Here is a 21,643-nt window from a genome sequence, read left to right as displayed (position 1 = left end):
TAAACGTTAGAAATGCAAGTGGGGTGAGAAGATCAAAATGGGCAGGGAAGCAAGATCACGTCTAGAGTGAGGACACGATTGAGGAGTCGAAAGTGAGTGAAGAGATGATGGAAGTTTGTTGAAGAGATATTCAAGGTGTGTATATATGGATAGTTGACCCGAGTTGACTGATATAGAGAGACAATAGATGGATGCAGGTACATTCACAGAACATGTAATCAGGTGAGTTTTCTGGAGTTTGAAATCTGCAATATCCAATGAGGGCCTCCACAGCCTTCTGTGGCAACAAATTTCACATATTCACTACTCTCTGACCAAAGACATTCCTCCTCATCTCCTTTCATAAGGATCGTCCTTTTATTCTGCATGGCCTCTGGTCCTATTGCCACGCAACACAAAAGACCTGGGTTCGATTCTGACCTCGATTCTGACTTGTGGGTGCTTTCTGTGACTGTGGAGTTTGCATGTTTACATAGAAACATAGAAACTGTGTGGTGCTTACTCCAGGTGGCCCTTCGAGCCTGCACCGCCATTCAATATGATCATGGCTGATCATCCAACTCACCTTCTCTCCATACCCCCTGATCCCCTTACCACAAGGGCCACATCCCTTAAATAACCAATGATGGCCTCAACTACCCTCTGTGGCAGGAGTTTGTAGGTTAATTGGCCCCCTCTTAAGTGAATTGGACCCCCAACATAATCTTCCTGTCGGGAGTAGAGGTGATAGTGGGATAACGGAGAACTAGTGACGGATCACGGGGGTGACCGATGGGTCAGCGTGGACTCGGTGGGCAGAAGGGTCTATGTTTCCTTGCTGTATCATTCGATCAATCAATTAATTATAAGGGCCATTTAAAAAAAAAAAAAAGATGTTCTCGAATTTAAATGGAATAATATTATTTACTAATATTATTTTATTACCTTTACAGAAAGCATTGTTGAATGTTGCCCTGTTGAAAAGAGAACCTGGTGCGAACTTTTCATTGGAAGGAGAAGGTTTACAAAAAGACTGTTTTGATGCAGACGGCAAAAAATTCCAATCATCCAAATCTTTGTATTTTATTGGCGTCTCGTTTCGAGCTGTAAACATAGGGATTTATCAACAATGGGTGGTTTTTGATTTTGGTGATCGACCTCATCTTGTCCAGAAGATTTGTATTGGTGACGAGGAACTTCCCCAAAGCTCCAATAATCCAACCAATGGCTTCCAATCTGACAATCTGGAGAGATGGAACAGTGGCAATAGAAGGATAATCCCTTGCGTGGAAAGAAATGAACATGAGCATCATGTGTTGCAGATTTATAAGTCCCCCGCCCTATCACTGGAAGGTAACACCACGGATATGGCAAAGGTTCCAATAAGCTGTGCAAATTACAAGAAAAGTATGCACAGTTTCCTGAACCAAGAGGAGCAAGCTGAGGCCAACATTGTTTCAAGGTGCAGTATCTAACAGGAATTATTTGAGATAGTACAAGCCATGTTTCCCTGTCGAGCTCAGAGGGACTTCAGAAGCTGGAATCTTGAGTAAAACATAAAATGCTGGAGGAACTCAGCAGGTCAGGCAGCATCAGGATGCAGCCCAGACCATCACACAAACCAACCAACCTCCCTTTCATTGACTCCTTTTATATCTCTTGCTGCCTCGGAAAGACCAGCAGTAAAATCAAAGACGGGTCGCACCCTGTCCACTCCCTCTTCTCCATTCTCCCATCAGGCAAAAGTTATAGGAGTGTGAAAATGCACACCTTCAGAATCAGGGCCAGTTTCTTCCCAGATAGACAAAAAATGCTGGAGTAACTCAGCGGGGCAGGCATCATCTCTGGAGAGAATGAATGAGTGACATTTCAGGTTGAGACCCATCTCTCCAGAGATGCTGCATGTCCCGCTGAGTTACGCCAGCATTTTGTGTCTATCTGTGGTTTAAACCAGTATCTGCAGTTCCTTCCTACACTGTTTCTTCCCAGCTGTTATCAAGTAACTGAATCATCCTACCACAACCAGAGAGCGGTCCTAAACTACTAACTGTGACCACTGGTCTATTACAGGAACCAGGCCCTGGATATATTATACAGAGCTGTGCTGAACTACTATCTACCTCTTTGGTGCATCTCGGAGTATCCTTGATCGGTCTTTGCCGGCTTTACCTCGTACTGAACGTTATTCCATTATCATGTATCTATAAACTGTAATGGTTCGATGGTAATCATGTATTGTCTTTCCGCTGACTGGAGCACGCAACAAAAGGGCCCGTCCCACTTGGGCGTCATTTGCACGTCACACAGGTGGCGAGCGAAGATTTTGTCAAAGTCCTGGAGCGCCGCGTGCAACCGCGCATCACTGCCTACGTTCACGCACCTTGCGTGCGTCGTGGCGCATAAATATCGTCGCGTGAATCACGCGCAAATAACGCCCAAGTGGGACAGCCCCTTTACACTGTACCTCGGTACATGTGACAATAAATTAAACTGATCAATGACTGATCTGTCGACGGCATGGATTGGATACAAAAGGGGGTAAATTTCAATCTTGCGAATGGGCGTTGTGTCTAAAGGTTCTCTCTCCATAGCCGCTGGCTGACCTGCTGAGTATCTAGCATTTTCTGTTTGACATTTCCAGCAAATGAAGTTTATTACTTTCTCAATAACATTATTGTCTCACCTGTGGTCCTGATGTCATCTGATCGACCATCTTTACAAAATGTTTACAATTCACAAGCTTTGCCTCGCAGCCTTCATTACGGCAAGCAGATCTGTATTACCTTTTAAACAAATGTTATGTTTATTAACTTCATTAATGTTTTTACTTTAGTTCTACAGCTATTGAAATTAGATTTAGATTTGCTGCAATGTTGGCAATTGAAAATTAAATAAAAATTTGAGAATACTTAGCAGATCAGGCAGAACCCAAAAAGAGAAACAGAGTTCATGTTTCATTTGATGACAAGTCATTACCTGATACATTAATTCCCTGTGATAGCGTGGGTTTCCTCCGGGTGCTCTGGTTTCTTCCCACATCCCAAAGATATGCGGGTTTGTAGGTTAATTGGCCTCTGTAAAATTGTCCTTAGTGGATGAGAATGTGGGATAACTTCGAACTAGTGTGAACATGTGATCAGTGGTCGGTGTGGACTCTGTGGGTCAAAGGGCCTGTTTCCATGCTGCATACTCAAGTTGTAGTCTTATCAATGCGTAAGAAGGAACTGCAGATGCTGATTTACACCGAAGATAGACACAAAATGCTGAGTTGTGAGTGTGGAATTCTCTGCCTCCAGGCAGTGGAGGCCAGTTCCCTGGATACTTTCAAGAGAGAGTTAGATAGGGCTCTTAAAGATGGCGGAGTCAGGGGATATGGGGAGAAGGCAGGAACAGGGTACTGATTGGGGATGATCAGCCATGATCACATTGAATGACGGTGCTGGCTCGAAGTGACGAATGACCTTCTCCTGCACATATTGTCTCTTGTCTATTGTCTTCCAAATGTCACTGTATCTCAAGCTCTATCTCGCGATCTCTATCCGTGCCTATCATTACTCCCTTTTCTACTCATCATTGGACCTCCCTTTCACAGTTACAATGCCCCTCCTGCATCAGTTGCTGCCTTCCTACTGGTACAGAGGGCTAGTCCAGTCATTGCACTAACCAGTTTGACCCAAGACAGCACTGCTGTTTTTCTCCATGCTCTCAGGAATGATTTTAATTTTCTACCTTATTGGTAACAGAATAATCCATACAATGGAGTCATGGCTGTAGCCCGTTCTCAATACAATTTCCTGCTTTCTCCCCGCACTCCTTCTGGGCCTTGTATGTCCTAAAATGAGTCTATTTCATTTTTATATTTATTCCGTGACTTTACAGCTTTCTGTGGTAGAGAATTCTGCAAATTCACCAACCCAGTGAGTCAAGGATCTTTTACTCATCTCATTCATTTCTGCTAATTGCCTGACCTGCTGACACAGACCATTTTAAAGGCATATTTTGCTCGGGTGCCAGATTCATAGTCACTTGGCCACCATGTCCCATATACACTCGTCCCAGATGCCCGCGTTTGGTCCATATCCTTCCAAACCTGTCCTATCCATGTACCTGTCTAAGTGTTTCTTAAACGTTGGGTTAGTCCATGGCTCAACTACCTCCTCTGGCAGCTTGTTCCGTACAACCACCACCCTTTGTGTGAAAAGGTTGCCCCTCAGATTCCTATTAAATCTTTTCCCCCTCGCCTTAAAACTATGTCCACTGGTCCTCCATTCACCTACTCTAGGCAAGAGACTCTGTGCATCTACCTGATCCATTGCTCTCATGATTTAATACACCTCTATAAGATCACCTCTCATCCTCAAGGAATAGAGACCCAGCCTGCTCAACCTCTCCCTCAGGCCCTGTAGTCCTACCAACATCCTCGTCAATCTTCTCTGTACCCTTTCCAGCTTGACAACATATTTCCTAAAGCATGGTGCCCAGAACTGAACACAATACTCTAAATGTGGCCTCTGTTTACTGGATGCTAAACAGTAAATTGGCATAATTGCACCTAAATATAAATGAAGCTCGAAGCAGAAGTCTGGCATGTCAATCTTATGAAAAATAATTGTCAAATTTCTCTTTCCAAATAGACTCAATCTGAAGGTGGACATTTTGATCACTGACATGTTGGAAGACACTGGGGAAGGAATGAAGATTGCGCAGTCTGGAGAGCTCTTTGGTGTGCTCCCAACACCCTCTGCGCTCACCAATTCAAAGGAAGGCTACCTATTTAAAAGAGCAGTCAAAACTGCACTGTTAGCACTAAATCCCTCTTCCAACGACGCTGTTTATGAGGCTGCCATCATCCAAGCAGCTACCAGCGAGAGTCGCATTGCTCTTAACCTCTCCATGAGATGTCACACTGATCTCGGCTTCTCCAAAGGAAACTCGTATGCAGTGGAGATCCAGTTTCAGTTGGACCGCCTTGCGTTCTGCTTCAGGCATCAAGCCGTGGACAAGCTTCCAAACGAGCAGGTGATTTTCCCGAACTTTGCCAGCTGCGCCATTCCTCAGTATCCTGTTGCTAGTCTAGCCGGAAACCGGAAGCAATGCGATGCTTTGGCCTTCATTACTGGGCAACCCTCTGGAAACAGAAGAGTGCCGCCTCTGCTAATTTACGGCCCGTTTGGAACTGGCAAGACCTTTACCCTGGCAAAAGCAGCAATGGAAATAGTCAAGAAGCCAGGTTCCAGGTTGCTTCTGTGTACTGACACAAACAGGTGAGTTGACAGTATTGCTTTGTTTATATCTGGTTTTCAAAGGGTTCCTCCCACGGGTGCTGTCCTTACGGAGTTTGCCCGCTCTCCCTGTGACAACGTGGGTGCTCCGGCTTCCTCCCACATTCCAAAGACAAACAGGTTTGTAGGTGAATTGGCCTCTGTAAATTTTAAAGTCCCTAGTGTGCATGATAGTGCTAATTTACGGGGATCGTTGGGTCAGCAGGGGACTCGGTGGGCCGAAGGGCCTGAATCTGTAAAGTCTAACCAAACTAGTGAGAGATTCCAGGACCAGAGGTCATAGCCTCAGAATTAATGGACGTTCCTTTCGGAAGGAGTTGAAGAGGAATTTATTTAGTCAGATGGTGGTGAATCTGTGGAATTCTTTGCCACAGAAGTCTGTGGAAGCCAAGTCAATGTGTGTCTACCTTCGATTTAAACCAGCATCTGCAGTTCTCTCCCGCAGCTCATTATTATTTGCCTTCTTATTTCAGTGCGGCAGACTTGTACGTCAAGGACTACTTTCATCAATTTGTTTCTGAGTTTCCTGACGGAAGACCGCTGCGACTGAAGTACATCAAGCAGAACCCCATCCATACCGACCCGATCACAAAACAGTACTGTTTGCTTTCCAACAATGCATTCACTGTGCCTGATAGAGATATATTGGAGTCATACCGTATTGTCATCACCACCTGCATGGAGGCAAAGCTGTTCTCCGAACTCAAGCTTCCCCTTGGGTTTTTCACACACATTTTAATCGACGAGGCCTCTCAAATGTTGGAATGCGACGCAATAATTCCGCTGGGCATCGCCGGAGATAAGACGCGGGTTGTCTTGGCCGGAGACCACCTGCAGGTGACACCAAGGCTCTTCTCTGTCAAAGACAGGGAGATGCCAGACTACACGTTACTCAACCGCCTGTTCCAATACTACAAGAGGGAAAAGCACGAGGTGGCAGGGAAAAGCCGCATCATCTTCAACGTAAACTACAGATCGGTGAAAGAGATCATCGACTTTGTGTCGGTGCATTTTTACGTGAGAGAGGTCGACGTCATTAAAGCGAGTGGAAAAATTCCACGTCACCCTGAGTTCTATCCTCTCATGTTCTGCCACGTCTCAGGGAAGGCCAGTTTCAACTCGTCCAACTTATCCTGGTACAATGAGTGTGAAGTTCTCCAAGTTGTAGAAAAGGTAGATTCGGTCGTGAAGGGATGGCCCGTTGAATGGGGAACACTGGAACTAAAGGAAATCTGTGTTGTATCAGCTGAAACATATCAGGTAACACAACTTAACATTACGTACTGATGTAACTTAATGACACGCCAAAGAATAAGGTTGCCTTGAAAGGGGTTTCTGAATTAGATTTACATTCTTGGGGCATTTAAAAATAATTGATGTTATGCCATTTTTTGAGACAGTAAATTTTAATGGGGCTAATTTACATTGGTTCTAGGGATAAACACAAATTGCAGGAGTAACTCAGCAGGTCAGGCAGCATCTCTGGAGAAAAGGAATAGGTGACATTTTGGGTCGAGACTCGTCTCTGGAGTCTGAAGAAGGGTCTCGACCCGGAACGTCGCCTATTCCTTTTCTCCAGAGATGCTGCCTGTTCCGCTGAGTCATTCCAGCATTTTGTGTATGTCATTGGTGTAAACCAGCATCTGCAGTTCCTTCCGACACATTTGATTATAGGGGGGAAATATACACTCAAAGGACTACAAAGGGCAGAGTAGGTCTTATCCCGCCTTCACTGCCTGTCTTTGAGAGGGTGTGCCATTGTTTCTAAGGCAAGGTCTGCTGTTCACCAAGGCACAAACCTGGGCGCAAATGAATGGTTCCAACCAATGGTCTCCTTTTTGCTCTGCACACCTGAATATGCATCAGAAGGGAACGAATGTCCTCTCACTTAAAGCCACCATCAATTACTTGTACAGATGCTCCTCGAGTTACGAGGCTTCGACTTGCGATATTTTGACTTTACGATGGTGCATAAGCGATACACATTCAGTAGAAACCGTACTTCGAATTTTGAATGCGATAGGGAAATATACAATGAAAATAAGAAACATCAAGTTTTGACTGTACAGTATATCTTCCTGAAGAACACCATGCCTGCTAAACAGTCAACAAGTGTCGAAGCCCCAGTGCCTTCGCCCACTATTCTCGAGCCTCATCAGAAGAGAGAGAATGTTTGGCCGGTTAGGTGTATTAAATGCATTTTCCACTTAGGATATTTTCGATTTACGATGGGTTTATCAGAACATAACCTCATCGTAAGTTGAGGAGCAGCTGTACGTTGGTGGCGGCCTGCGTTCCTCTGGCCTTTGGTTCAGTTTTACAAGTGGTTAATTGTGTGGTTCCTTTGTTTGGTTGCATCGCTGTTTTAAGTTGCAAAAATCATCATGGGCGTGATGTAGATAACACTGAAGGGCTATTTGCTGAATTCTAGCTTTCTGCACCAGCTATCTGGTCCCAGACATTGTCCTCGCAGTGCACTATCTTAGTATTGAACATTACTGGAAGAATGAGCAAAGAGCTACCCAAAACATGAACAGTTAGTAAATAAGCCAGATGCAAGATGGCAGAGGGACCTGCTACTGCTTTTTTAGCTTTGGCTTAGTTTAGGGATACAGCGAAGAAACAGGCCCATCGGCCCACTTAGTCCGCGCTGACCAACGATCCCCAAACACTTGCACTACCCTACACACACTGGGGGCCAATTTACAATTATACCAGGACAATTAACCAACAAATCTGAAAGTCTTTGGAGCGTGGGAGGTAACCAGAGATCCCTGAGAAAACCCACGCAGAACCTGGTAGAATGGGCGCAGCGGTAGAGTTGCCGCCTTACAGCACTTGAGGCGCCGGAGAACCGGGTTCGATCCCGACCACGGGTGCTGTCTGTACGGAGTTTGTACATTCTCCCTGTGACCGCGTGGGTTTTCTCCAAGATCTTTGGTTTCCTCCCCCACTCCAAAGATGTACAGGTGTGTAGGTGAATTGGCTTGGTAAATGTGAAAAATTGTCCCTAGTGTGTGTAGGATAATGTTAATATGCGGGGATCACTGGTCATCGCGGGCCCGGTGGTTTGAAGGGCCTGTTTCCGGACTGTATCTCTAAACTTAACTAAACTAAACATAAAAACTCTACAGACTGCACCCATGGTCAGGATCAAACCCAGATCTCTTGCGCTAAGGCAGCAACTGCACCACTGTGCTGCCCTGTTGGTTAATAAATTGAAGGAATGCAATGTTTACACTTGTGGGTGTTACCCTTCCCTTGTGGGTTTTCTCTTGTTTATTTTTAACTTGCAGCAGAGCAACAGATATGGAAACATAGTACTGTGTAAAACCCGTGCTGACTGACCCAGCTCCAGATCTTCTCTTTAACTGTGTCATTGTTACACCTCTTAGGATGTGTAGTTCATAAAGGGCCTGTCCCACATGTGTCCATGGCACGTAAATTACGCGACCTAATGCACGTGTTGAGGCCCCGCGAAGGTCGCGCGAGATTTTATGCGTACGCACAGCCGTCTGGAGTGCGTGACGTCATTTGAAGATGGACACAAAGCTGGAGTAACTCAACGGGACCGGCAGCATCTCTGGAGAGAAGCAGTGGGTGACGTTTCGTGGCGAGACTCTTCTTCAGTCTGAAAAGAAGAGTCTTGACCCGAAACATCACCCATTGCTTCTCTCCAGAGATGCTGCCGGTCCCGCTGAGTTACTCCAGCATTTTGTGTCTATCTTCAATTTTCTTGGCCCCGCTCTGGGAGTAACGGCCGTGAGCCCCAGGCTGAGTTTGGCGATCGTTTGCCTGCTTCTGCTGCTGTTGGAGGTGAGACGTTGCATCGCGCCAGGGTCTTGGACCTGTCCCACTTTAGCTGTCAGTTCCGCAACAGGCCGTTGGCGCGCAAAGATTTTGCTCGCTACAAAAATTTTGGAGCCCCGCGCAGCTACATACCCTCCGCGCTTCTCAGTGGGACCAGCCCTGCGCGGCCATACGATGCCCGTGCGCCTCAATGCGACCACGAGGTTGCGTAATTTGCGTGCCAAGGACACGTAAGTGGGACAGGCCCTTTCGTGATAGGAGCAGAATTAGGCTATTCAGCCCATCAAGTCTAGTCCACCATTCAATCATGGCTGAACTATCTTTCCCTCTGAACCCCATTCTCTTGCCTTCTTCACATAACCCCTGGCACCTGTACTAATCAAGAATCTATCTATCTGTGCCTTAAAAATATCCATTGGTTTGGGCTCCACAACCTTTTGTGGCAATGAATTCCACAGATTCAGCACCCTCGGACTAAAGAAATCCCTCCTCACCTCTTTCATAGAAACATAGAAAATAGGTGCAGGAGTAGGCCATTCGGCCCTTCGAGCCTGGACCGCCATTCAATATGATCATGGCTTTCCTAAAGGAACGTCCTTTAATTTTGAAGCAGTGACCTCTGGTCCTAGACTCTCCCACTAGTGGAAACATATTCTCCACATCCACTCTATCCAGGCCTTCCACTGTTCGATGGGATGCTTACTTAGATTGTTTAGGCCGGTAAGACTGGAGATTTTCATCACAACCTAATGTAAGGTACTCGATCCTTGATTTGCAGGTCTTCGATTCATAGCTTTCTGAGAGGGAGGCAAAAGTATTGAATTGAATTGACATCAACTTACTAACTTTTAAGAACCGCATGGTGAGCAAATTTAAATGTAGACATTGTCAGATCCAAGGTTTGATCCAAATATAATAACCACATTTCAAGGGCACTAAACATAACAACTTGTTTATTCTTCTGCCATTCCATTACATCCCGGCATTCTTGCAGTGTGTTTATTATATTTGGATCAAGGTGAGAATCTGACAGTCATTTTTTAAAAGTACCTCTTTGTGAAGATCAACAACATCTTGAAGAAAATCACACGCTTGGATTAAACTTTGAGAGCAATGGAAGACAGACTGGTTTACAATGGATGATTTTTTGTCATTTCATTTAGAGATACAGCGCATAAACAGGCCATTCAGCCCACCGAATCCGCACCGACCCACGATCCCCGCTCATTAACACTATCCTACACACACTGGGGACAATTTAGACTTTTCCCATGCCAATTAACCTACAAACCTTTCCTTGTTTGGAGTGTGGGGGGAAACCGATGATCTCGGAGAAAACCGATGTGGTCACGGGGAGAACGTACAAGCTCCGTACAGACAGCACCCGTAGTCGGGATTGAACCCCGGGTCTCCAATGCTGCAAGCGCAGCAAGGCAGAAATTCTACCGCTGCGCCACCGTGCCACCATTTATTCTCAGGGAAATGCCATTTTCTTGCAATAATGGATCACAAATATATCAACATTCCATATCATGGAATGACTTGTTTCAATAATGTTTTGCCTATGCTAATCTCAGTAACATATAACATGTTCTCTCTGCTCGCCTCCTATCCCTAATTCATCTACAAATGGCACATATAATTTATTATTTATCTTTAAAAATAATTTTTCAGATTCAGTGCTTGAGGCAGAAACTCAGGTCATCTCGACTCGCGTCAGTGACTGTAGAGAATGTCTTCAATATTCAAGGTAAGTCTATTTACATCCAATTTAGTTGTTTTAGTTTAGTGATACAGCCCAGAAACAGGCCCTTCGGCCCACCGGGTCCATCCACACCAACCTGCAATCCCCGCACACTTACACTATCCGACACACTTGGGAGAATTTTTCATTTTTACCGAAGCCAATTAATCTACAATCCTTTGGAAAGTGGGAGGAAACCAGAGCTCCTGGAGAAAACCCATGCAGTCACAGGGAGAAGGTACAAACTCCGTATAGACAGCACCCGTGGTCAGGGTCAAACTCTGGTCCCTGGCGTTGTAAGGCAGCAACTCCTCTGTGCCGCCCACAATTGAATTGAACAAGGGAGTGTTTATATTTTTTAGTATTATATTTGGACTTTGTCTCTCCCAAGAAGAATCCACTCCTTTTATATTGTTCGCCACTTTTTGCAACTGGCTTTGTTCCTGGGTGTTCGTGTTGCCGAACCAGGCCAATAAAGGAACATACAAGGTTACGCAGAGCCCTACATAAATATTAGAATATATCCTCTGTCACATTGTAGGGTGCCCCTTGTATAATATTCTCCAACTAGCCATGATAAGTACCACAGTGGATACATCATTAAAATAATTTTCATATTGTCATATTATTTTTGTGCAACATGGTTGTTCAAACTATTCTATTTGCTCTAGTCTCAATGGCAGGGGTGTCAAACCCGCGGCCCGTGGGCCGGATGCTGTGCGCGAAGGGGTCCAATCGGGCCTGCGGGATGATTTCCCCGATGCCGGAGTGGACTACAGCTGTCCCCAGTGCCGGATCGGACTGCATTTGCGCGTGCACGCGCGATTCGGCGCGCTCGTGAAGCCGCATTTTGCCCGTGACCTAATATGAGTTAAAATGAAGGTACACCACAAAAATGCTGGAGAAACTCAGCAGGTGCAGCTGCATCTATGGAGCGAAGGAAATAGGCAACGTTTTGGGCCGAAACCCTTATTCAGACTGATGAAGGGTTTCGGCCCGAAACGTTGCCTATTTCCTTCGCTTCATGGATGCTGCTGCACCTGCTGAGTTTCTCCAGCATTTTTGTGTACCTTCGATTTTCCAGCATCTGCAGTTCCTTCTTAAACACATGAGTTAAAATGAGTTTGACACCCCTGCTCAATGCCATGCCACTTTAGAAACATTAATTGTGACAATATTATTTTGGTACCTTGGACTTGAAGATTGATCATTGACAGAGATGTACTTGAACAAACAATTGTCAACTTCCTGTATTCTCCTGGGATATTCAGTAATGCCTTGCTGTATATAATGAATAATTTATATGTTGAAACACATGGGCATAAAATGATAGATTTATCTGCAGTAACGTATGAAGAGCATTTATTAGCTGTGGGCCTGTACTTGCTGGAGTTTAGAAGGATGGGGGGGTCGCATTAAAACCTACTGAATAGTGGAAGGCCTAGATAGAGTGGATGTGGAGAGGATGTTTCCAGTAGCGGGAGAGGTTCGGGCCAGAGGGCATAGCCCCAGAATAAAAGGACATATCTTGGAGGAGTGTGAGATGAGGAGGAATTTCTTTGACCAGGGGGTGGTGAATCTGCGGAATTCATTGCCATAGGCAGCTGTGGAGGCCAAGCCATTGGGTATTTTTGAGCAGAGATTGGTAGATTCTTGATTAGTAAGTATGTCAAATGTTACAGGGAGAAGGCAGGGGAATGGTGTGGGGAGGGAAGGAAAGATCAGCCATGATTGAATGGCTGAGAAGTTTCGATGGGCCGAATGGTCTTGCTCTGCTCCTATGTCTTATGGTCCTATGGGTAATTCTCTTTTGTTCTTTCACCAGGAAAGCAGTTCAGAGTGATGATCATCTCGACCGTGCATACTTGTGAAAGCAGCAACTCTGCAAAGGGTGCTGGCTTAGAATTCTTCAGTCAACTTGGCGTTTTGAACACGGCCATGACGCGGGCCCAATCTCTCGTGATAGTCGTGGGCGACGCAGTGGCTCTTTGCTCCGTTGGGAATTGCAGCAAAATCTGGAAGAGGTACATTCAGGAGTCTATCGATAACAAAGGCATTTACCCGGAAGAGCTATCAATGGAGCAGATTACACAAAACATTGTTGACATTGAGTGCTCGACGGCCAACGATGAAGATAACAGTGACAATGATTCGGAGAAAGAAATTGATCTAATACTGCAAGAACTTCTTGACGAGAGCAAGAATATGGCATTAATCGTTACAGATGAAGGCCTGATGCATATTGCCAAACCTGGGGACAAAATACAAGGGAATGTGAGTTATAGTGCATATGTTCCATCCTTTCATAAAAAGTTCCCTGTGCGATATGAAGACCATCCTGTAGAGACCCTGGAAGCATGGTTGTTAAACGAGCCTACAAAATATAAGCGATGTGAAATAGTTATGGAAACATTTCACAAAGGCTACGCCATTGCTCTGGATGATCTTCAGCTTCCTCACATTCAAATAGAAGGTCGGGCGAACTTTGGAAAATCATTCCCCGGTGATCAGTGTTTGGTTGAAATTCTACCCCAGAGCTCAGAGCAAGCTGACAACTCTAATGTCAATGGAAAAGTGGTTGGAGTTTTGAGACCAGGTGACCTACCGAGAATCTTTGTCTGCAGAATCGATGAATATGATCCTCAAGTCATGATTCCTATCAACAAATGTGTAACAAAAATCTACACACCATGGCTTGAGAAGGCTAAGAACACCATCAATATTCGCAAACGCAAGAAAGGTAAATATGTGACAAATAACACTTTAATCCTTACTGAAAAAATAAGAAAAGATTTCTTCCTCGTTGAAATACTATGTTGGCGGGAAAACTTTCACTATCCATTGGGAATTGTAACTAAGCAACTCCCTGCAGCACTGACAATGGATCATGGAATGGAAATACTGAACTTGGAGTATCACGTTCATGAGAGCTACCCAGAAGAAGTGAACCAAGAGCTGGAGGCCCACTGCCGAGAACCGGGAAAGGATCCTGGTAAAGAGCGGACGGACTGCCGGGAGTACTTAACATTTACAGTGGATCCGAAAGATTCCAGGGATCTTGACGATGCTATTAGTGTGAGAGACTTGGGTGAATGCTACGAGATAGGTATTCACATCGCCGACGTCTCTGCGTTTGTGCCAAGTGGGAGTTCTTTGGATGAAGAGGCCCAGAGGCGTGGAGTGACGTATTATTCGCCTACACGTGATCCAATTCACATGCTGCCTCCGAAGCTGAGCCAAGAGCTCTGCACCCTTCTCCCAGGAGAGGATCGCAAGGTCATTTCTTTATTTGTTGAGGTACAAAAAGGTACAGATCGAATTGTGAAGAGAAACTTTTCACTTTCTCGTGCCCGATCAGACAAGAAACTCACCTATGAAGAAGCGGAGGAGTACATCAAGGATTTTAGTGGAAGTGAATTGAGATTTGATACTTTGGAAGATTCAGTTGCCGTGGCCTTTCACTTTTCCAGAGTTCACAGAAAGTACAGACTGCAAGATGGTTATTATTATGAGAAGCCTGATGACCATAGACATCTAGGGAATAGGCGGTCCCATCAAATGATCGAAGAACTCATGATAATGATGAATAGCTTTGTGGCCGAATTCCTGATCAACGGGCCGCAAACAATGAACGTGATACCATTAAGATGTCAGGGCCCCCCTGCTCCTCATAAGGTTGCCACTCTAAAGCAAAAGTATAAAAACCTGCTCAACCTTTCCATTCATCTCTCGCATCATCTGGAGGTCCGACCAAATTTCCAACCTCCGTCCTGTCAGGAATTCCAGGTCTTGTCTTCCGTATGGAACGGTCTGGTGAAAGCGGCAGAGGACAATGACATCAACAGGTTGATAGACTTCATTGGAACGGATGACGTCCACCCAAATCTTGCACCAGTCTCCCTGGAGCTGAGGAGAATCATGCTCAAATCCTTCGTCATGCGTTCCAACTCAACATTACTTTCAAAGCAAGGGCATTATTCCCTCCACCTTGAATCTTACACGTGGGCCACGTCACCGATTCGACGATATCCAGACATTGTTATCCAACGTCTCCTTACTCAACTTTTGTGCCAAGGAGAAATTCCATACAGCCCACAGGAAATTGACAAATTATGCATCGATTTCAACAGGAAAAAAAGGAGGGCTTCCGATTATGAAAAAAGCGCTCAAACTATTCACTTGGCAACGCAACTTCAGAATCAAGTCGTGCAGAAGATGGCATTTACCTTTAATGTTGTTCCATTGTCCAGGCACTTTGGTGTCTTATTCCCAATGAGCTCTGATGCTCTGCAAGTGATCCAAAGCATCAACTACAGAACACTTCAGCTGGTGGCCCAACCTACATACAACGAGGAAACTAAAGTAATGATATTAAAATGGAGGAAAAGAGTTTACAGTCTAGACGCATCGAGAAATGATTTTCTTCCACCTGGGCCGTTCTGTAACCCATACATCAATACGATTAACAGTAATACTTGGCAGGAATTTGTGAAGGCGATCAGATTGGATGAATATTCCAAGGCATCAATCCTTGTCTTGGAGGAGAGCCAATGTACCAAATCTACTGTGGCGCAAGCAAATTTTGGCAAGATCGAAGCCAGCAAGGGCAGTCCTTCACATCACGCAACCATTTCTCTGAACGTGAAAAATGGGAATGCTTTGCAGTTGCAACTGACTAAAGGAGAAAAGAATGGTTTCTTGGTGCCAGCCGTGCAGTTGTTTAATGTAACTCCCATGTTTGAGATTTGCGTGGAACATGCAGAAAATCCTGTGACCTGCTTTTCGGAGTATGCTTCAAAGTCGCCCCAAAGCACGTACGCGAACATAGAGGACTATCAAGCGATCTGGTTACCTTTGTGTGCGATGGAATCTGTGACCAGCGCTGTGGCTGAAAATGAAGTCATCATCATTTATGGTGTTAAGATAACTTGGGCAAAGAAATGTCAAACTCTGCTTGGCACTTTCTCTATTCCCAAAGAATTTTGTGAGAAGTGGCAGATTAAAAGTGCCCTGTCTAAGTGTTACTTGTGCATCCGGTGCAGAGACTTGAAACAAAATGTGGACAAATATCTGACCAAAAATGAAGGGACCCTTCACCAAAGTTTGAAGGGACTGACCAATTCAGAAAATTCCCCGGAAGTAAACATTGACCCAAACCGCTACATTTGGGTGGCACATGCAGTGGTGGAAGAATTTTCTAATGATGGTCAAAAATCTGACAGGGAAGCTGACATTAAGACAAACTTTACCGTGCACCAAATGCCCATGGATACCATCCCAAAGGAAATATATGAAAAGGATACAACTTTCGTTGTGGAAGTAATTCCAAAACAACTTCCTGAAATGTAAGTATTGTGAATGCACAGTCACTGTATATTATCTGGTGTGATTTTTGTTCTAGTTTATAGGAATGAGAATTCTAGATTCTTAAGCATCAAACATCTCCAAACTAAGTTTGTCCCATTTCAATTACATGAAAACTCTTCAATGTTGATAAATTGTGAACTCGGCATCAGTCCTTCTCCCTCTATGCACTGTACAGTTGACAAAGTAAGTGTCCACTCGATTAGAACGGGTGTCAGGGGGTATGGGGAGAAGGCAGGAGAATGGGGTTGAGAGGGAAAGATAGATCAGCCATGATTGAATGGCAGAGCAGACTTGATGGGCTGAATGGCCTAATTCTGCTCCTATCACCTATGACCTTATGTAACACTTCAACTCAAACAACGTCCCAGTGTAGCATGAATATTTTGTAAAGCATATTGTGACGTTTGTGATCCATCATATTTAATACCAATTTATTCATGAGATTTGGTAAATTTAGTAAATAGTTGTGGAGCTGCATCTTTACTTGCATTCAGCTTGTCCATAACTTCATCAATTAAATTAAAAGACTATAGACTAAACGTAGTGAAATGCAAATGTTTGCCCCATATATTCCTGTACTTTTGGTATTAACATGTCTCTTTTCATGCTGATCAATTATTGCGAGCTGGTGAAGGGGGGTTTACCTGAAGTTGGAGAATTCCATGTTCATACCATCTATCTTCCATGTCTATCCTCTATGTTCATACCATTGGGTTGCAAGCAGTGAGGTGGTGTGTGGCTTCACTCTGCCATCGGAGAAGGCCAAGGATAGACAGATCACGATGGGAATGGGAAGGGGAATTAAAATGATTAGCAATGGGGAGCATTGGATGACAGAGAGCAAGTTTAGTTTAGAGATACAGCGCAGTAACAGGACCTTCGGCCCACTGAGTCTGCGCCGACCAGCCACGGCCATTAACCTACAAACCTGTACGTCCTTGGGCTTTTTGATGATGAGGTTGCCTAGTCTATGCTTGCTTTCACCGATGTAACGGAGGCCATATCAGGAGCACCAAATGCAGTAGATGAGGTTTGAAGAAGCACAGGCGAATCTCTGTCACACCTGGAAGGGCTTCTGAGATCCGTGAGACCACAAAGGTAGCGGGAGTAAAGGCAGAGAGAGACCAGGAGATCTCTATCCCTATTCTCTCTGGGTGGAGGCATGGGTGAGGTCTCCATGCACAACTGCTGGGGTGGGGGGGAAACACACTAGCCGAAGAAAGAGGACATCTCAGATGTCGTAGAGTGTGAAGATGCCCGACAGTAAAACGTCTCATGTCAAGAACAGATGCAGCAGAGACGGAGAAACTGTGAGGAAAGGAGGGCATCAGGTGTAATTAAGGTGGCTGAGGGTGTCAGTTGGTTTGTAGTAGATGTGTGTGTGTACAGTCTGTCTCCTACAATGGAAAGATCACAAAATGGGAGGGAGGTGTGTTAGATGGTCCAGGTGAATATGAGGGCAGAGTGGAAGTTGTTGGTGAAGTTAATGAATTGACGACTGATGAATGGGTACAGTCCTAAATGTAGTGGAGGACGAGTCAAGAACAGGTGATGGGGGACACTTGGAACTAAAAGTTTTCAATGGAGCCAACAATCAGACAGGCATAGCTCGAGCCCATGCTACACCATTGAGTCAATGAAAATAAGAGAAATTAGAAGATAAATTGTTGAGGTTGAGGACTAGTTCAACCAACATGAGCAGAGAGAACGGGAAGGAAGACCCTGACTGCTTCCTGATGTGGAAGTGTTTAGGGACCCAATGTCCATGATAAAGACGCACGATTGTTTCAGTTCAGTTTAGTTTATTCTCCCGTGTACCGAGGTACAGTGAAAAGCATTGGTTGCCCACCAGTCAGCGGCAAGACTATACATATTTACAATCGAGCCATTGGAATGTGTAAAGCAAAGACCCTACAGCGAGCAAGATAGATCACGCGACGAAAAAGACGTCGTACGGTCGTGGGCAGATTCATGGGTAATGTTCGGCCCCATTTCCGTAACCGGCTTCCGTCTCCGCACCAAAGATCCCGCAGGATACTAGTGCGGAGACGGAAACCGGTTACGGAAACATCCTCGTAAAAATAAAAGTTATTTGGGAAAAATCTTCTCCTCATTTTCAGAATTATAATTTATTAACACAAACTGTTCCCCCGTAACGCTGATTACACTGCGAGTCGGCTCGGGTCGGGTCGGGTTACTGAAATGGATGAAAAAAAGGCCCACGTTCCGCTCCGTTGCGTACTACACGTCAGCCCATTGGATTTAGAAGGAGTGGTCTATCGTGCTTGCTATAGGATCTTTGGTGTAAAGCAAAGTGCGGAAATGACAGTAGTACTTCTCATTGGACATAGTCAATCTTTAAATCTTCACTGAATTTTCAGACGCAAGGAGCAAGCCATTAAGAACCTCCCTCATGCATCGCCACTTGCTCAGGATATCGCACTAGGTCGTCGGACAAATTCTACAAGTAAGAACATTTGTACATTTTATTGTATAGATCGGCACCGTTTATTATTGCATTTGTGAAGAGTTGAACTTATCTACTGATTTGCAGTATTTGTGACGTCGGAACTCATTGAATTATTAGCAATTCATATAAACGATATAACTGTTCAAACATCTCTGAGCCGTCTGCCTGGTCCTGTGTCTGAAGAAGGGTTTCGATCCGAAACGTCACCTATTCCTTCTCTCCAGTGAAGCTGTCTGACCCGCTGAGTTACTCCAGCTTATTGTGCCTATTTCGGTATTGACCATGTGGTTTGCGTGTTGTGTGAGTGTTGGAAAAGTCACTTCCCATTGATCAAATATTGGACTCCAGCTATTATTGTTTAACCAACATTATATCTTAGAAGTACAGAGACGTACAAGTTTGTTGGTTAATTGGCTTGGTAAATGTAAAAATTGTCACTTGTGTGTGTGGGATAGTGTTAATGTGCGGGGATCGCTGGTCAGCGCAGACTTGGTGGGCCGAAGGGCCTGTTTCCGCCCTGTATCTATAAAACTAAAACTTAAGGGCCTGTCCCACTTTCACGACCTAATTCACAACCTTTTTTACTCACGGACATTTTTCATCAGGCTAGAAAAAACGCCCCGACCTACTTGATGCCACGAGTACCTGCGACTAGCATCATGACCATTCACCGGTTGCTCCTGGTTTCGTCCCACACTCCAAAGACAATAGACAATAGACAATAAATGCAAGACTAGGCCATTCGGCCCCTCGACGTACAGATTTGTAGGTTAGTTGGCTTCAGTAAAATTATATAAATTGTCCTGGTGTATAGGATAATGCTGGCGTACGGGGTGATTGCTAGTTGGCGCAGGCTCAGTGGGCCGAAGAGCCTATTTCCGTGCTTTATGTCTAAAGATTAAAAAGCAAGAAATCACAACAAAGTATTCTTAAACCAGCTAAAATCTGAACATTGGAGTCAAATTTACTAAAATGTCGCAGTTACTGAATAGGATTAATAAATAGTAGATTGTAGGATTCGATGAGATTCTGCGATCTCTGAGGCTTCAGCAAACATTGAGCCCATGACCATGACAAAGCTCTAATTATTACAGTTGCATCTGCTTTTGGCATCTAACATTAAATATAGTTCATCTTTAAACCCTAATTCGTGCTTCTCTCAATCCTTTGACAATTTCCCGACCAATTTTAGTTGCTCTACAGGGAGTGACCATTAATGCAAGTAACTGCAGATGCTGGAATCTTGATCAAAACACAAAGCGCTGGAGGAACTCAGCACATCTAGTAGCATGCAGGGAGGGTGTGAACAGATGGCATCTCGGGTCAAGACTCTCCTTCAGACTGAAGAAGGGTCCCGACCCGTAACGTTGCCTGTCCATTCCCCCCTCAGATGTTGTCAGACCCGCTGAGTTCCTCCAGCAATTTGTGTTTTGCTCACAATTCCAGGAACTGCTTTTGGTGGTTTCAGCTAATTTGTCAGAATTCACCTTTCAGAATCTCAATTTCTGGTAATACTGAAAAAATATGAATAAAAGATGTTATTTTTTTGAGGTGCATTTTGAGATATTTATTTCACTCCTGTGTTTTCACTTTACTGATTATTGTTCGTTCATGATTAACAGTTGCCTTTTTGGAAACTATTGTTTCAGGCATGATGAGAAGACGGCAGCACAGCTACAACATTCCTAATCTGCCAAATCTCAACCCAAGCCAAGTCACTGCGATCCGTTCTGCTCTCCAGAATGCATTTACACTTATTCAAGGCCCACCAGGTAAGAAGGCAATGAAATGGAGACACAAGGAATTGTAGATGGACTGTTCGAACTACTTGCCTCCGGCAGACGTTACAAGGCCTTCTACGATGGTCACGTCGCACAGACACATCTGCACTTTAGTCTGTTTGAACTGTTTTGACTATTTTACTGTTCCTTTTACAATCCATGTTCTCGGGGTATCTAAATCTAAATTTTATTAGTTATTTAAGTTATGACATCGGATGGAAGCTGCAAACCAAATCTCGTTGCGCTTATGTGCAATGACAATAAAATATATTATTATTATTATTATTATTATTATTATTAGATGCTAGAATCTTGCATCTGACTTCCATCTTCTGCATTGCCCAAAGTGCTGGAAGAACTCAAGAGGCCAGGACGTATCTCTGCAGGACTTGGATAGGCCATGTGTTAGGGTTGGGACCCTCCTTCGGTGTTTCCTCAGCACTTGTCTGTGCTGCCATCTTGTGCCACGTGGCTTCCAGAGTCCTGTCCCCAAAACATTGCCTATCCATCTCCTTCAGAGATGCTGCCTGACGCGCTGAGTTACTACAGCACTTTGTGTCAAAATACTGGATCATGAAATGCCATGTTTCCATTGAGTGAAATGCCATGTTTCCATTGCTGTGTCTCATTAATGTTGATGGAAGGACAAGTTGTAATTGAAAATCAAGTTCAATGTATCCGCTGCCTCGTGTGTTTCTGCCACGCTAACATGAAGAGAAACACGGATGCTCCTACTAGTCATTCACCAACGTGTGATTCTTGCCATCCCTAGACCATGGTAGACCATATCATGATGGCTCTGAGCGCTGCTTCATGTCATGTGAGAGCCCCCTTTAAATACTTTATCATCTAGCGTTCCCTGGGCCTGCTCTCAGGTGGTCATTCCTGGGGAGTAGACTCCCTCTCCCCTCCCCCTCCCCTCCCCCAACTTCCTCATGTTTGTTCCACATCTGATTCCCTGACCATCCACCAGTCTGCTGACTTCCCCAGTGTAGCTTCCTCCCTCTTTCTGATATGCCCTCTTAAATCTGACCTCCATGCCTGCATTGCCCAATTTCTAGTCAATGAAACCTCTTTTGACTTACCCAGAATGGAAATCATTGAGGCAGCCTGACCAGTGCTGAGAGCTGAACCTAGTCCCATTATTATTATTGGCATAGAGTTATACAGCAGGGAAACAGGCCCTATCAGCCCAACTTGACCATGTCAA

At 44.7% G+C, this 21,643-nt stretch overlaps 1 protein-coding gene across 3 annotated transcripts in view; it reads left to right on the top strand.

Moving 5' to 3' along the window:
* The window catches only part of helz2a (helicase with zinc finger 2a), a 68,199-nt gene that overhangs the window by 20,733 nt on the left and 25,823 nt on the right, over positions 1 to 21,643 (top strand). For all 3 annotated transcript variants that reach the window (XM_055652504.1, XM_055652505.1, XM_055652506.1), the window contains 7 exons: positions 933 to 1,441; positions 4,614 to 5,243; positions 5,735 to 6,521; positions 10,746 to 10,821; positions 12,641 to 16,160; positions 18,564 to 18,649; positions 20,302 to 20,424. In XM_055652504.1, coding sequence (XP_055508479.1) covers positions 933 to 1,441; positions 4,614 to 5,243; positions 5,735 to 6,521; positions 10,746 to 10,821; positions 12,641 to 16,160; positions 18,564 to 18,649; positions 20,302 to 20,424 — 5,731 coding nt within the window. The remainder of the gene's footprint in view (positions 1 to 932; positions 1,442 to 4,613; positions 5,244 to 5,734; positions 6,522 to 10,745; positions 10,822 to 12,640; positions 16,161 to 18,563; positions 18,650 to 20,301; positions 20,425 to 21,643) is intronic.

This window comes from Leucoraja erinacea, chromosome 21, assembly GCF_028641065.1.
Source record: "Leucoraja erinacea ecotype New England chromosome 21, Leri_hhj_1, whole genome shotgun sequence".
NCBI classification, from domain to species: domain Eukaryota; kingdom Metazoa; phylum Chordata; class Chondrichthyes; order Rajiformes; family Rajidae; genus Leucoraja; species Leucoraja erinaceus.
Note: the sequence above shows the minus strand (reverse complement) of the source record. Positions and strands in the feature narration are given on the sequence as shown.